General features: G+C 36.7%; 2 protein-coding genes across 4 annotated transcripts; both read right to left on the reverse strand.

The window, feature by feature from the left end:
- Window positions 1-1,912: 1,912 nt before the first annotated feature.
- On the reverse strand, window positions 1,913-10,113 carry LOC121255593. 3 transcript variants are annotated; one of them, XM_041155977.1, is made up of 9 exons: window positions 9,799-10,112; window positions 8,281-9,030; window positions 6,041-6,897; window positions 5,462-5,747; window positions 5,154-5,360; window positions 4,144-4,317; window positions 3,062-3,259; window positions 2,858-2,971; window positions 1,913-2,561 (listed from the first exon to the last, which is right to left on the reverse strand). In XM_041155977.1, exons 2-9 carry the CDS (start codon window positions 8,974-8,976, stop codon window positions 2,229-2,231), a joined length of 2,865 nt encoding a protein of 954 aa, XP_041011911.1. In that variant the 5' UTR covers window positions 8,977-9,030; window positions 9,799-10,112; the 3' UTR covers window positions 1,913-2,228. The 3 variants fall into 3 exon arrangements, with proteins under 3 accessions (XP_041011911.1, XP_041011912.1, XP_041011913.1); XM_041155978.1 differs by having other exon boundaries at window positions 9,754-10,112; XM_041155979.1 differs by having other exon boundaries at window positions 2,324-2,509; window positions 9,799-10,113.
- A 1,400-nt stretch (window positions 10,114-11,513) lies between these two features.
- LOC121255003 (NADH dehydrogenase [ubiquinone] flavoprotein 1, mitochondrial-like) lies at window positions 11,514-14,238 on the reverse strand. The gene is given in 4 exon segments (XM_041155301.1): window positions 11,514-11,794; window positions 12,616-14,016; window positions 14,019-14,085; window positions 14,206-14,238. Coding segments are annotated over 3 exon segments (1,488 nt in total). The 3' UTR covers window positions 11,514-11,794; window positions 12,616-12,628.
- Window positions 14,239-17,295: the final 3,057 nt, after the last annotated feature.

Below are 17,295 nucleotides of genomic sequence, written 5' to 3' on the forward strand. Positions count from 1 at the left end.
AGATTTTATTAATTACTAAAACAAATGAGTCAGCTCTAACACGTTGCTAGATATGTATATTTGGATTCCAAACCCATCTCAACTAATCTCAACTCATCATTACAACTTTCTTAAATTTTAACACAAAATATAATAAATAATTTAATTTTTTTAAATTTAAAAATAATAATAATATTAAAAAATAATATTTTATTTAATATTTAATTTTTATTTTAATTTAACTCAAACTCAATTTAACGTCTACACATGCAGGTGATCGATTTGTAACCGCTAACACGGTTTTGTCCTTTTCCTTTGACAAAATTACAAAGGGAAATCTTGTCTCACATCATATGATTGAAAAGATTAGCTCAGTTAAAATATGTAAGGCTTTTCATCACTCATGACATAGAAACAGAGATCGAGGCCAGACATGATCGTGCGGACTGCGGATCATTTGCAACTAATATTATATTATAGATATATTTCACCACGTCAGCTCCTAACGAAATTGAACCAAATCCATGAAGAGGAGTACAGATAAGTATTTATGGAAAAAAAATAGGTCAAGTGTCTCGTCACCACGCAGCATGGCAACGAAACTGAACCTAATCCACGAAGAAAATAGACAACTAAATGGAAAAACGAGGAGAGGTGTCACAAGTACATGAAATTTGTCTCTTTAGTCGAATAATGGCTAATACTCATGATCATCATAATTACGAGATCGCAGGTTATATAATATAAATTTCACTCTAAAATTGGCTTAAAGCTAGCTCTTGAGGTAATTTAATTGAACGCAATATATTATCAATCACTCGTGTTAATGAGTCATGTGTTTGTAGATACCATATATGCATGCATCGTAGAAGAGAAATCGATCGAGAGCTGGCAATCATGCCGTTCACGTTTTGTTTATGTTTTTAGTACGTACTCTGTGCTCTTACGGAATCAGGATCCATCAACAACGTATGTATATATAGCACATGATGAAGAAGAGAAGATTGCGTAAAATTTATTATAGCATGCGTACATTATATTTAGCGTACAGACAAGCATGCAGATCATGTAGAGAGACGTGGATACAAGTATATGAACCAAACTTGACTTTTCAGGCACCATCTGATCCCCCCCCCCCCCTCTCTCTCTCTCTCTCTCTCTCTCTATATATATATATATATATATATCATATAATCATGTCATTGAACCCAATTAATTTATGAGTTCTTGGATAAGACTCATTCTATTTATAAGCTAGAGTGTTGGATACACATTTCATATCACTGAGGTAGCTAGCTAGCAAGATTTGATTTGTAAAAAAAAATAAAAAATTCAAGTCTTGCCAATCAAATCGTGACACGTCAATGATATATATAGTGTATTCTTACACCAACTTATGAATAGAATGACTATTGATTATTCTTTGATTTAATTGCCTTTTAAGTTTTTACCTCATTAATTAGAACTGTTATCAAGAACTGTGATGAATTCTTCGTAATAAGAATATTGAAAAAATCAGATATAATATAGAATTTTATTGAGGAATTAATAATTAAACAGTTGAATAATATAATATTTTAAGAGAAATTAAAAAGATGAATTATTTTTTAATGGAATCGTCCCCGATCATGATTTGCTCCCCAAATATTTGACTCCTAGCTACCTGAGCTGCTATAGCACTTGTTGGCGATGCACGGAAATCTGGCTCGAAATTGGATATCATTCGAAGGCTTGTCGATGCCATCAGTTTGGCCGCCTCCTTAACCATACTCCGCCTTAATAAGTCGTTATCGCAAGGAATTGCATGCATTGAACGTTGCGAGTGCGATTTTACTCGGGTTGCTGGTAAAGCCATAACAAGCTCTCGAGTCGTCTTGATAGCCAAATTCCGAAGATACAGGATGGAGAGGGGGTGATTAATAAAAATGAGAAGTTGAACAAATGTAACTATAGTTGAAATGAACTTGAACAGAAAATTATCATGAAAGTTCACCTTTAGTTATTGTGTTGCAGCCTGTAGCTGATCAAAACATCTCTGTTAAGTGCCAATAATCAACTAATATGCAACATGATTCTGGCAACGATCAAATTAAGATTTCGAGGATAAGCCAGCTATATCTCCTAACGTTACCTCACCTTCTCTTCAATTTTAGTACAAATTTTATGTCCCAGACTCACTATTTAGCCAAAGCACTCTATCTCTATATGCATACATACATACATCCGTGAGAGAAATAAATGAAACATTACTATTTGCCATCTGATCTCCATACCTCCCGCAGAAGTTTGTATCTGACAACCTTTCGACCTCCGCCTCTCTTTGGCATCAGGTTGGGTTTTTCCGAAGTAGGAGAAACCCGGAAGTTGTCTATGACAATTGAAGTCATGGGTGAATCCAACTCATCAAGTTCATCATCACTAGTATATGATTTTCGAAGCACTGATGAGCCACTTGTCATAGATTGATTTCCAATTTCTCCTATGATGCTTATTAGTGAAGCTGCTGGAGGTGGTTGATAGACTGTAGGAGCAGCAGTGCATGGAAAGCTTGTAATGGAAAATTCATCGGCCTCAAGGTGGTCCTAAATCAAGATAAAGCCGAACAGAAAAGGAATATCAAGGCTAATTCAGTGAGTTCTATGGAAAATGATGTTGTTAGTTAGATTCTACATCAGATGAAAATTATTTATTTTTTGATCGGTTACATCAGATGAAAATTATTATTCTCTTCTTTTATTTACCAGTAAAGGAATCATTGCAAATCAACAAATCGTATAAAAACCATGAGGGGAAGCAAATGAAACCTTTGAAATCTTAACAAGCATGTGGGAAGCAAAATTTTGCAGAGAATACAAGTCACTGCTAGGTATGGACTAACCTCAGAATCCAAGGCCTTAAGAACAGCCTCTGGAATTGGGTCTGGGCAAAATTCATCGGGGACAAAATTAATAAGTACCCTCTTGATTAATGACCCGCCAAATTTGGGGCAGACCTACAAACATTAACTTTCAAACAGTGATGCAAAGCAAAAGAACAGGAAGAGGGAAAATCAACCGAAAGCATTGAAGTTACAGGATTTTACCTCTTTTCTTGTGGACCTATCAGCAAGAATTTCAAAAGGAAGCATCATGAGATCACTCAATGCATGAAGGAGATGGAAAGGCGTGAAGGGTGTCTCACATTCCAGTTTCTTGTCATCATCAAGTTCAACCCCATCTTCAGAGGCATTGTCATCATCAATTCCAAATAGATCTGTGAGCCATCTTGACCAGTTTCCTATCTGCAAGCACAAAGAAAGAAGAGCAAAGAACTTTAATCAAGAATTCCTTCACAATGATGGGACTTGAGACTATCATTTGCTTTCATACTTTCAGAGAAGTCCAAAGACAGAACAAGAAACTTCAAACGAATCCAGATGGGTTGTTATAACTCAACAGAATGCAGATCAAACTAACTCCCAACTGACGCTGAAAAGGAGCAAACTTTAAAGAAGAAATTTTTTGCTTGTAAGAATTTGACAGAAGACCGCTGTTAAGATAATCAGACTTGTCCTCAAACTAAGGCTCCAAACAGTGTTATCAAACTGGACTCATCTTGCATACTCTCGAGAAGCAAGGACCAGCAAATTAATCAATTTTGTAATTTACAACTTAAAGGGTTCTCTCTGGTGATGTTATGCGATGACTATTCATTTCTGATACCTAACATTCATCTACAGAAGTAACATGAACACAACTTCACAAAGATGGTATAAAGCATCCAAAAGATGTAATCATCAAGTCACGTCTATCAATTAATTAAGCTACTTATTTTTATTTCTTTGGCCAATGAACTTAGTCGATTCTTTGCCACCATATTCTGACAAGTTAGTGTGCGAGATATAATGTCGTTAAGCATTGTATTTCTCAGGGCCCACAAAAAATCGAGAGAAATGCAAACACCCCCCAGTGTAGTTGATTTTGAATAATATACTGCCGACTGATCAAAAGGGTGTAAATTTTGTGATATGGAGACAAAAGTAGTAAACAAAATATTCAAGAATGTCACTAAAGAGGATTAGAACAGTAACTCCTGGGAGATGAAATGAGAAGGTGAGTAAATAATGAAAATGGTTGATTGATAATGATATAAAATTGGCCTACTGATAAGAAAGGGAGAACTCACAGCATTTTTTAGCTGGGCACCAGACCCAAAGCTTGATTTTCCAGCAGGAACAGGCAGAACTTTTGAATCACTAATGGGATCAGAAACAGGATCTGTTGGAATCTCTTCAGCTGATTCGCGAAGAATAGCATTGAACATTGCCACGTCTAATCTACCCACCAACTGCTCCATTACCTACAAATACAACACAAAAGCACAAGTTTTCTATCCGACTGCATTCCAGAATGGTAATAATTATACAAATCTCAAACACAAAAACATGCTAACAAATTTCAGAAAACATGAAGTACAGGATTTGCCTCCTTTTGAGGCACTTGATCTAGCCAGCTATTTATAATATGGGACATGACCTTGTAGTTATATAAGTAAAGCACTACACATCCGTAGGTGTAAGTTACAAGAAAAAAAAATATGGGCTGCTGAGGTGATTTAGAGCAGGTAGCCATTCCAAAAACCCTAAAAATACATGTAAGATTAGGTTCTTTTATTACTTACATTCATTAGAAAACATCCCCGTCTCAAATACAACTCGATCAAGCGAACTATGGCTAAGATTCTTAATTTGGATGGTCATAAGTACAAAAAGAATTCCATTGATGAGAGCTTGGAAACAACAACTATTCCACCAAACTAGAGTGCTGGTAACAGGCCACACATTGCATTTGCACCACAGTACAATAGAGCACAAACGATATAGATACCACAATGCTCACACAGCAAAAGACACAACTACAGAGATTGCCATCAACATACTCTCCAATAGGTTGCTATTATCGTTAATGTATGAGGTCAAGCATACATCATTGACCATAATGAATTCATCAAATTTTTTATATGAATATATTTTTTTTATAAGTGGCTTGCTAGGAAATTTATCTCCTCATATTTGATTTTCAACCGTGACACGATTGGACAAAACACAACTTGAAGTTGTCATTCCGATTTACAAACCAGAAATCTCATACTTATGGCACATATTTGAGGTAGGAATTTTGAATGTGTTAATGTACCAATCTAGCCAGCACAGGCAAGCAGCCACACTGATGCCCTCCAGCTCGAAGAGGACAAAGTCTTTCACAAGCATCCTTGAAAGCTTTCTTCCAAAGATCTATTGAGAAGTTCACCTGCTCCTGATCACCTAAACCATATTTCCTTCCATGGGATTTCCTTAAGCCTGAGCCCTTAGCAGCAGAAGGTTGCATATGTGGAGTCAGAGTCTGAACACAGTCAAATAACAAAATAAATTAGTCATCAAATGTAAGTCAGAATCTTCTTTGTGAGAGAACTTAGAGCAGCAGAAAAAGAGAGAGAATTTGACCTGCCACCACACAGACTCAATGATTCGGCTGAAGATCCACGCTTCAACGTTTTCCAATGCAACTATAAATGTTTGTGGGTCCTCCCAGTCATCAAAATATTCCGCCGTATTATTTTTCTGTTCCAGGTGAAGAGATGACTCTTGGCAGTTCGGGGAGGACTTCTCACCCAACCCATTTCCATCACCACTACGGCTGGTGTTTGGTCCAGCGCAAAGTTGTAATTTATCAACTGCCTGGCTGACAATGGCTCTCAACAAAATTGAATTTGACAACCAGAAAGTCAACCTGTTTAAAGAAGGCAAAAATTAAAAAATTAACTTAAAAACAAACATAGAATCTTGGAAGCCTGGAAGATGATGATTTCTCCTGAAGGTTTCCGAGTTGAATTAGGAACCCAGCATGAGTAATATGTATCACTAAAATAACAGTCAAGCATCTTAGCTTCAGCTTAGTGGGGCTTCAGGTTTTGACAATTTGCAAAACAAGATTAACTTTGTCTATGATACACAGCCAAATTTTTATATGCAACATCATTTGCGCATGCTTTAAACATTCTACGAAGGGCGTTTTGTACATACCTCGGAACATCATTTCCACATGCTTTAGCAACCGGAACTAATCCCGAAACAGCAGTTCTAGCTGCACTTGCCCTGTTAGCTGGGGACCTTGCTTTACAAGCATGGAGATAGAACCTAGAAAGGCGCCGAGCTGGAGCATGGACCTTGGTTGCAGAACTCCCATGCTCAGCAACCACTGAATAAAGGGCAACCTCAACAGCAGCAGCTTCCTGCAACTCTTCCTCAAGCATTTCAATTTTAGATTCTAATTCGGCTTTTCCGTCAGAGAAGCCACGTACTGTTGCTTCACTTTCATTAGGTGAATAGCTCGTGGCACTAGCAGCTTCTGGAACATTAATGTTTACTCCCTGTTCCCTGAGCTGACTGGTGCTGAACATCCCATTGCTATTGGCAGAGTTGAAAGGGAACTCTTCCTCAATCATTTCAATTTTAGATTCTAACTTGACTTTTCCATCAGACAAGCTACTCAATGTAGCTTCATTTTCATTAGTTGAAAAACTTGTGGTACAAGCAGCTTCAGGAGCAATAATGTTGTCACCCTGTTCCCTGAGCTGACTAGTGCTGATCATGACACTGCTCTTGGCAGACTTCATTTGTTTTAGCTCATTAATTCTATGAACACTTTCCGCAAATCCAAGTGAATTCCTCCTGAATGAAAGAGTATCATTCCTGAATTTGACTTGATTTAGGGCAGAATGTTCTGATAATTTACCAACTAGTTTTTCTTCTAGATTGTATGGCTCCACTTGTAAGCCATATTCTCCCTGTCCATTTTCCTGCAGCTCCTTTTTCTCTTCATCTTCCAAAATTCCAATATTAACCCTTTCTGTGCTATCCTTAGCTGATTCTGATTTGATCTGCAATTTAAAGACAAGTGACTGTTAATGAACCCAAAACTGCACAAAGAAATCTGCTAGGAAAATATAAAGGCAACGAATCAGATCGTCCCTCTTCCAATATGAGCATAGTAGACAGGCAGGTCACAGCTACAGTTCATTTAACTCCCCCATTTGCAAGGTTCAGGACCATAATGTCTACACACTTCACTATGAGCCTTTTGCAAATATATCCATTATTCATTCAAAATAAGAATAGATACATTGGTTGGAGTTATCAACTAGGTGGACAAAATCAATAAATAATTTCCAGATAGGTGGTTAGTGTGGCTTAAGAATAAATATACCATAAGCTAGCAAAACATACATTATTTTTTTTATCATCTTATAAAGAACTTCAATAGAGTACAACTTGAATAAATTCATCAAGTTGGAACAGATATATACAATTCCGTATCGACTTATGCATCCAACTAGCCATCCCATGTTGCTATACTGAATCCTCGAGCATCTTTCGACAGCCTCAAGCATCTTCACCCAATAAGACCATAATTACATGCAGGCATATGAAAGTTTGATTTCAATGTTCTATTGCATGGAACTGGACTCCAGACATTGGTTTTGATTACTAGCCCAATTCCAGTTTGACAATTCACTTAGGTGCCGTTTGGATAATAAGTTAAGTTGAGATGAGATGAAAGTTTAAAGTTGAATAAAATATTGTTAGAATATTATTTTTTAATATTATTATTGTTTTGAAATTTGAAAAAATTGAATTGTTTATTATATTTTGTGTGGAAATTTGAAAAAGTTGTAATTATGAGATGAGACTAGACACTTTCATTATCCAAACAAGGCCTAGTTTGGAATTGATTTCAACAACCCCGAAGCCACATCTTGGCATATACTCTTCAATGTTACAATTGGAGCCAATTTGACTCATCATAACTTCTTCTTTCTAAACAATGTGAGACTCATTCACTACCCTCCCACACTAAACCCAGGTAATTATATTAGATGACACAAATATTAGATCCAAGAATTATACAACATCCGGAATCTCGAATCACATAGAAATGAAATTCCTATTTCCAATTCAACTTCAAGCAACGAAGCAAAGCTAATATGTATTCCGAATGAAAGGAACGGAAACAAATCAATCCAAACAAAAAGGGGATATGGTTTTTACAGAAATGATATTTGCAATCGTGGAGTCCGTAACTACCGCGCAATTTCTTTAAAAAAATTAAATAAATATGGGACTAACAGGAAAAAAAATTAATTTTTTAATAGTAGACCTCATTCTTTTTTAAAGTAACTGCACGACGCTCGCTCACTTTAGGGCATTACTCTTGTTTTAATGCACTCATTGAGAACGCATAAGAAAGCAATGATATTGTGCACCTGATTTCTTTTAGGCGGTGACCATCCTCTAGCCTCGGAAGCAAAAGAGGTGATGGTTTGTGATAAATGAGGTGAACGATCATCATTATCATCGTCAGTAAATGAAGCAATCTCAGTTTCCTCAGCATTCCCTTCATTAGTAAGTTCCGAATACGATTCGCTTTTGTCCAGCGACACTTCCTTCGACAAGCTGCCCATTGGTGACGGGCTAGAGCTATCTCTATCAAGAGGTTGAATGGTCACGTAAAGAACTGGTAGCGTCGAGTGTTTGAAGCTCCGCTTGCAGTTCACCAGAGCACTTATGGTTATGGTTTCTTTGATAACTCCATAATCTGCAAGGTTTATCGTAGCCGTCGCCAAGAGTTGACCTTTGACAGCCTTCTCCTTTCGAGCATCATACACGTAAAACTCTAAGTTGTTCTTCAAAAAACTTTCACGGGTTGTGCCTTTTCTGGATACTTCCCTACATAAAGTAACCGGAAGCCTGAAAGACTCGCCGATTCCAATTTTTCCATCCCCAACACCACAAGTAAAGGACCCAGAGTTCTGATCACCATTTTCCCACTGAATCAACAGTGACCGAGAAGATTTCAAAGATTCTGATGGTGGCCATGGCTTCACCTCCTGTACAAGGATAAAGTAATCAACCTGAACTGAAACACTTTTCCGACTCTTTGATCTCAGCCCAAGCACCATTGTGATTGAATATTGCCGGTGGGCCCTTAGCGGGTACGATCAGTCACAATGCATCTACGTATATGAAACCATAACACAATTAAACAAAATCAGAATCGCGAACTCTACAAGAACCATAAAACTAGCGGAGAAGTCCACCGATTTCTAATATAAGGATTAAGGTGCCTATATAAAAAAAAAAAAAAAAAAAAAAAAAAAAAGGATCCTCGATTCTGAGAATAAGAAAGAGAACGAAACAAATCTAAAATTTTCTAACAGTCTTGCTTGCGTACATATAACCCACTCCACTCATTCAACTACAGTAAACATTATTTTATATGAGAAGAGTCTCACAAATGATTAGTCAATGAAGAAAATAATATTAGAGTATACCGAACCAAAACAAAATAATAGCAGAGTAAACAATCATTTCTAAATGCATACGCTTCATAGTCTCTGGGATAGAGCAAAATAGCAAAAACAATCCCAACTCCTGTAGAAGCAGTTATATATATATATATATGAAAATTGTAACAGTTGGGAAGAGAAGAAAATGAAAATGAAGATGAAAAATTCTATTTAAAAAGTTCCAGTCGCAGTCAATACAATTACTTGAAAAAGAAGAGAAAAACAGAAGATCAGCATGACATTCAGAGCAATGAATCAAGGACGAAAGAGGAAAAAGACGGAAACAGTAATGCATAGTAAGGCTGAAAAAAAGCAGCAGATCTAGATAAAAGAATCAAACACGAGTAGTAAGATTGTCGAAGCGGGTGTTATAAGGGAAAAGGCAATAACTACGAAAATGGAAGGTTGAGGACACAGCTCTGAGAGAGAACGCACGTGCGGTAAAATTAAGTCCCCGGAGGGGGAGCAAGAGAGAGCGACAGAGAGAATTGGCCGCGAATTCAGACTGATGAATGCAGAAGAGAACGCAGAGACGTTGGGATTCTCTGTTGGTGCAGTGCTTGTCAGAGTTGAGCTCTCATTTTCTTTCGAGGTCGAGTGTGAAAAGCGTACTTTAATGAATATAATATTCAGGTAAACTGAAAGGCCTAGAAAAAGGTGGGGAGGAAAGGAATGATAAAGAGAGACGAAAGCATTGGCCTGGAGGAGAGAGGCCGAGGCAAAGACGTTATTGGGTTGGGTTTTCGGCCTGAAAAATTCTATTATCATCTTCACAAACCGTACAATATATATATATTTTTTTATTCTTATCAAATATGTAGTATATAAATAATAAATAATAAATTTAATAAATTTAAAAATAATAAAATTAAAAGAAAAATTTTAAAAAATAAAAATAAGTATAAACTGTATAATGTATGGTGTGTGAGAATAATAAGTAGCAAAACCAGATTGACTTTTTCAACCCATTTATCGAAAGTCAAAATAGATCCATAATTCTATTCATTTCTAATTTTTTACAATAAAAAATTAGATTTACAGTCATAAAATACGTAAGTGTCTTGTAATTATTTTTAAAAAAATAAATAAATATTAAATTTTTATGAAAAAAATTTAATTTTTTAATAATAAATTTCACTCTTTTTTAAAATGATTATACGATATTTGTACCCTTCATGACTGTATGTCGCATTGCTATTTTGACGATGCTGGAGCCTTTTGCTGATGAAAATGGTAGATTTTTATGAAAAGTTCGCAATGAAGGTGCTTGCCTTTGACAAATATAATGTATGGGAAATATCAGTGGACTTCCATGGTATTCAAGTTCTATATCCTTTGGACAGCAACGAAAAGTTGGAGTTGCATGTGTCCCTCCGAAGACGGCACCTGCTGATAACTGAAAAATAGATGTGCCTACTAAGAAGCAAGGGTGTTTCGCAACAAAGACGGAAGTCCCATTCTAATTTCTAATGGCTTAAGTTTCCAATCTCGTAAACACGAACCACACGCTTCACGGGTGCACGTTGAGCTTGCGTTGACCTCGATCGGCTCAATCGTCTATGCAAGTTCCAACTATCTAAGTAGCTCGAGATCACACTGCCCAATTCATACGATGTTTATGAACCCGTTAAGTAAAACTCATTATTGAAAACTAATTTATAAGAAAAGGGTGTCTAAGGATTTATAAACCATCAACTAATTTCATACTTAATCGATGTGGAATCATAACAACCACCACGCTCCGCAACCGACGTCCACGGCGGTCCTGGTGCTCACACAAGTTGGCTATGTACTAGATCTTTTTCCTAGCTCCGGGCGAATACTATCATGCCGACATCACCTCCCGTGTCGCACAATTGCAACCATCGCAACATGGCCTTACATGTGGAGTGACTCTAATACCATTTGTTATAAACCCACTAAATAGAACTCTCTTGTTAACTAACTTACAAGGAAAGGGTGCCTAAGGGCTTATAAACCATCAACCAATCTCATACTTAGTCGATGTGGAATCGTAACATATGATTTCCAGAGACACCCTTGTGTTTTTTGCAGTTGTTTGTATTTCAGGCCTGAATCGATGAGAATTATAGCACGCAGTACCATTCGTTTTTTGCTGATAAGCCGTTGAATATGATCATTCTATGTCACACAACAGAAAAATTGCAGATATTATTGACAAAATTCCTCAACATGTGATGTGACATAAAAGATGTTTTAATGAAACGTTTAAACATGAATTAATCCCTTCCCAGCATATCCAGAACGAATCATGGTTTCTCTGGGGCAGTGAATGAAGTCAGATTTGATCAAGCTTAGCAACAAACAGAATATCAAATGGACCACCAGAAGCCTGAGTAACCCATCTTCCCAAAATCTGGGGACACTGTCTTCATTTTATTCAATGATATTCACTAGTAAAGCATTTAGCCTACAAAACAGAAACAAATTCATCCTTAGCCCACAGCAAAGATTTGTCAAGACATTTATTACCAATAGTGCAACCAGCAACGAACAAACATATCCTACCCTCCATACGGTGGAAGATCTCAAGGTGATTTCTAAATCTACTTGGACTAATGTTAAACATTTTTTCCTGTTGAACTAGCACAGCAATGGCGAGCCTATTTTGGAGTCTATTTCTTTCTCTTTTTTCGGTATTCTGAGAAAAAGCATGCATAAGAATTACTTTCATATATATATATATATATATATTAAGGTCTCATATCATTAACTGAACTTTGTTAATAGAGTTGCTCGTCCAGCATGTCTTACATACCAATACAGTTGATTTTTCCTCAGTCAAATGACTCAAAACATGATGTGGGGTCATGCAATGAGGTGAAGTAGCCTCTTTTTTATGCCTAAGTGGCCGTGAGCAATCATCAAAATGTTTTCTTATGTGTTTTCGCATGATTCCCCAGAGAGTAAAGAACCATGACGACATGAAAGAATGCATAGCCCAACTGGACAAGTAATGTTCTGTAACCATTTATATTCCTCCAAGAAGCAGAAAAATTTAGTCGGATTCCATGATGAAAGCAGCAACATTACTAAAACTACATGCCCTCCAGTAAGTGAGAAGTAGTAGCCAAGGCCATTCAGCCACTACAGTCCTCTCTACATGACACTAAACAAAGGAAACACAAACTGTCTTCTATCTAGTAACATTACCGACCAAATCCCCCAAGTTAAGCAGCTATATTCTTTCTTTCTCATCATTTAATAAATACAAAATGAAAGAATAATAACCTGAGCAGAAAGCTTAAGCAGCAGCCTCCAGTAACTCCTTCTCGGCACGCTCCTTGATCCTTCTCTCAAGCTCTGGCCTAAAGTGCCTAATAAGACCCTGCACAGGCCAAGCAGCTGCATCCCCCAATGCACAGATTGTGTGCCCTTCAATCTGTTTGGTTACCTCCTGAAGCATGTCAATTTCTTCCAGCTTTGCATTCCCAACTTTCAATCTTTCCATAATCATCCAAAGCCATCCTGTTCCCTCCCGACAAGGTGTGCATTGCCCACAGCTCTCATGCTTGTAGAAGTAAGAGAGCCTTGCAATTGCATCTACAACATCTGTCGATTTATCCATCACAATCACAGCTGCAGTCCCCAATCCAGACTGGACAGCCTTGAGTGCATCATAATCCATCAGCACATCGTCACATATGTGCTTGGGAAGAAGTGGCACAGATGAACCACCTGGAATTATAGCAAGTAAATTGTCCCATCCACCTCTAACACCTCCACAGTGCCTTTCTATCAATTCTTTCAATGGTATACTCATCTCCTCTTCAACGGTGCAAGGCTTGTTCACGTGTCCAGATACGCAATACAATTTTGTCCCCGAATTATTCTTCCTACCAAAGCTGGCAAACCACTCAGGTCCACGCCTTAAAATGGTTGGAGAAACAGCCACTGTTTCCACATTTGTCACAGTGGTGGGGCAGCCGTATAACCCTGCATTAGCAGGGAAAGGAGGCTTCAGTCTTGGTTTCCCTTGTTTCCCTTCAAGACTCTCCAAAAGTGCCGTTTCTTCACCACAAATATAAGCCCCAGCTCCATAATGGATATGAACATCAAAATCATAACCGGATCCACATGCATTCTTGCCCAATAATCCAGATTCATAGGCTTCCTTTCTGGCCCTTTCAAGGTTTATTCGTTCATTCACATACTCACCTCTTATGTAGATATACGCTGCACTAGCCCTCATCCCTACCCCAGCAATTAGACAACCCTCCAATAGTTTGTGTGGATCGTGCCGCATAATTTCCCTGTCCTTACAGGTCCCAGGTTCACTTTCATCAGCGTTGACAACAAGATATGAAGGACGACCATCAGATACTTTTGGCATGAAAGACCACTTTAGGCCGGATGGAAAACCAGCGCCACCACGTCCACGGAGGCCGGACTTCTTCATTTCATTGACAATCCAATCAGCACCCTTGAGTACTAAGTCTTTGGTTCTGTACCAGTCGCCTCGTTTCATGGCACCTTTGAGAAAAGGGTCATGCAATCCATATAAGTTGGTAAAAATTCGATCTTCATCTTTCAAACCACCAAAATGGGTTTTCTCTGGCGGTGGGGGAGGTGGTGGAGGCTGTGGAGTATTAGCGGTTGTGGCACCCTGAGTGCTGAATGTTCTAAAGCCAAGGCCCTCACATCACTGTGGTGCCAAGCCAAAGCTGTCCTTCGCAAATAAGGAATACCCTTGATGGGTGCCTGTCAAATATTACATGTGAATATTGCAGTCAAAATAAATTCAGAAGTTACCTCATTTGAATTAATTCTTCTGTGTATAATTTAAGCCCATTTCAAGAATAAAAAACCAATACTACCTACCTTCGATATACCTACATGACCTGATCCACACATACAAGTATAACTGGAAAACGAATACCCAAGGGGTGAAAAACATCAACAATGGAAACTGGTCTCAGAAATATGTGTGTGTGTGTGTGCGTGCGTGTGTGTGTAGGGACTTCTTCTTTCATACTTTGTTGTTATGGGCCTCTTCTATTGTATGGGATGGAGCGAGTCTTAATGTTTTGTACGCTACTATTAGTAGCACGTAGCTTGTAATTAGGCTCTTTCTTGTATACTTCCTGTGTACTCGGACTTTGCCTATTTATGTGGATCAATAAAACTCTTTTTACCTATAAAATATATATATATATATGTGTGTGTGTGTGTGTGTGTGTGTGTGTGTGTGTGTGTGTGTGTGTGTATGTATCTGTATTGTGAACAATTCCTTTTTGTTTCTTCTTTTTCCCTTTTGGGGGTGGGTGTCATCTGATCTGAGCATTAGCTCTAGGCTCCATTTGTTTAGACTGATGTTAGTCGCATGGAAAATATTTCCATAGGTAAATTTTTTCTTAAAAAACTCTTGGAGAAATATATTTGGTCAGATAACATGCGCCTTCCTTACTAAGGTGGACAACATCAGCAGAATCTGATTCTATGATCTCCAATAGCAGGTGCAGACTGCAAGGTGATGATGCCCAAAACTCATATGAGTTGGCAGGATTACTATACCCGATCTTTATGGCCTCCCCAATGGGTGCATTGAAATAACAATAAAATAATAACCAATGAAATCTCGATCAAACTTAGCTTCCCAAGAGCAGCACATATTTCTATCAAAATACAAATTTCTATACAAACTGAAGATGGATTTCAGAAGGCCGAGTAAACATCTGTCTACAATCTCACGCAACGAAAACTTTGAGAGAGAACTTGCTAAGTGCGTCTAGAAGTCGCAACAAAACTTAATTAATTAAGCAAGCAAATGTTATTTCCTCTTAGAACCCCCTAATACTCTGCACTTACCAGCTGAACCATTGTAGGGGAAGGAAAATAAATAGAAAATCTTAGCTCAGCTCGCAAATTTTCAATCGTTGGGGAAGTTCAATCGAACCTGACTCAGAGATTCCTAACCTTGAGAAAATTTTCTCAAATTGATAGAGCAATAAATCGGATCTACTAGATCAATTCGGGATAAAATAAAAATTCATAGGCCGCGAAAACACTCAGATTGATTAAAACACGAAAATGAGTTAACTAAGTAAAACCCTACGGCAAGAGAGAGAACCTCAAAGTAAAGGTAAAAAGGGGCATAAAATTAAAATAAGGATGAGAAATGGAGAGCCGAGAGAAGAAAAATGGGTACCATATGGAGAGAAGTTGCCGATGAGCTCTAATTCGTAGGCGGTTCTCAGGTGATTGACAAGAAGGACTTCTGGAAGAGGGACTAAACGGAAAGAAGAAGATTTGGAGGTGGGAAATGATTCCCTACACTCGCGGACACTAGTAGATCTAATGGTTGAGATTCTTGACAATAGATCACACGTAGCAAGCTTTTGAGTTGGGCTTTCTGACACTCTCTGAAGAGTCCGAACCCAACCTATTCATGCGCAGTCTCTGCTGTTAGCCTATGAGTTTCGTTATTTTCACAATTTTAATTTATTTTATCTTATTATTATAATTTTTTAAAATTTTTAAATAAAATAAAGTAAATAATTTTATTTTTTAAAATTTTTAAATAAAAATAATATTAAAAATATATATTTTAATAATATTTTATTTAATTTTTAATTTTAATTTTAACGTAAAAACAAACTAGATGCATTACTCTTTGGAATCATATTGATTCCAAGTTGTTGCATTGCATTGATCGATGTAGGAGATTTTTATTTCTTTTTGAACTAGGATGCTTGTAGATTTTGGAGACTCCGATGACGTGGTATGTGGCGGTGAAGTGGTGTTGCTTGGTGTTTGGTTTGAATAAAACTCCCTTTTTGCATGTCTATTGAATAATATAAGTGTTATAGGTCGAGAGAGATTTAATAAATTCATAAATTGATATAGTTTTAAATGATATATTAAATAGATTTTACAGTAAAAATAATTTTATAATTTAATATGCAAATCAAATCACGTCAGTTTACAGATTTATTTTTATAAGATCTCGTTGTAGTTAAAATATTTTTCTTTAAATAATAGTCTCACCACTTACAAGTTATCAGACTATAATTTAAAAAATAAATACTTTGACTATTAAGAGATTTCATAAAAATAAATTTACAAATTAATACAACATCATGTATTTCGTTAGATTATAAAATTATTTTTATTATAAAATAAATATTACCTACCACATGAAATCACACTAATTTATTAATTTATTTTTATAAAAAAAATTATAATTATAGCACTTCTCAATTTAAAAAATTCAAATTACTCTATAAGTATATATACCACTACTATATGGTTATGTGAATGAACAGACTTGCGAATATAGTTCTTTTAAAATAAAACCAATATATTCATATTTTTTTTTTAAAATAAAACCAACGTGTTCAGCTTGACATGAGGAAGGATTGCAATGAAGTGGAGACATCAAACAAGACAGCATGATCAAGAGTTCTTTAATTTGTTAGATCAACTTTGGAGAAATATCTTGTTGATACAACAAATCGAAGGGAGAAAATAATCATTTCTTGCTCGTGATGATGATTCGGGCGTTTATACGGTAATCTTCGTGTTTATTTATAAAATAAATAATAAATAAGTGAATAAAAAAAAATAAAAAAGAGACACTGAAATTTATATGATTCGGTATAATGCCTACATCAAATAGTTATTTAGAGACGAAATTTATTATGATAGGTGATTTTTTAAGAAATTCATATGCCTAACTCATCTCATAAAACATGTTCAACAAAAGAAGATTATTCATTCTTTATAAACATACCCAAGACATTGTCTACAGACAATGTGAGATTATTCATCAATACCCTTTCTCATGTGCATGCTAGTATTTGTCCTGGTCCTTGTCATGGGGTAAGTAGTGTAGGTCCTCATTCATTCTGTGGCAGATTCTAATTCCATGAATAAATTAATGGGCTTAACTCATCTCATGAAACCGATTCT

Source organism: Juglans microcarpa x Juglans regia, chromosome 3D (genome assembly GCF_004785595.1).
Source record: "Juglans microcarpa x Juglans regia isolate MS1-56 chromosome 3D, Jm3101_v1.0, whole genome shotgun sequence".
Lineage (NCBI taxonomy): Eukaryota > Viridiplantae > Streptophyta > Magnoliopsida > Fagales > Juglandaceae > Juglans > Juglans microcarpa x Juglans regia.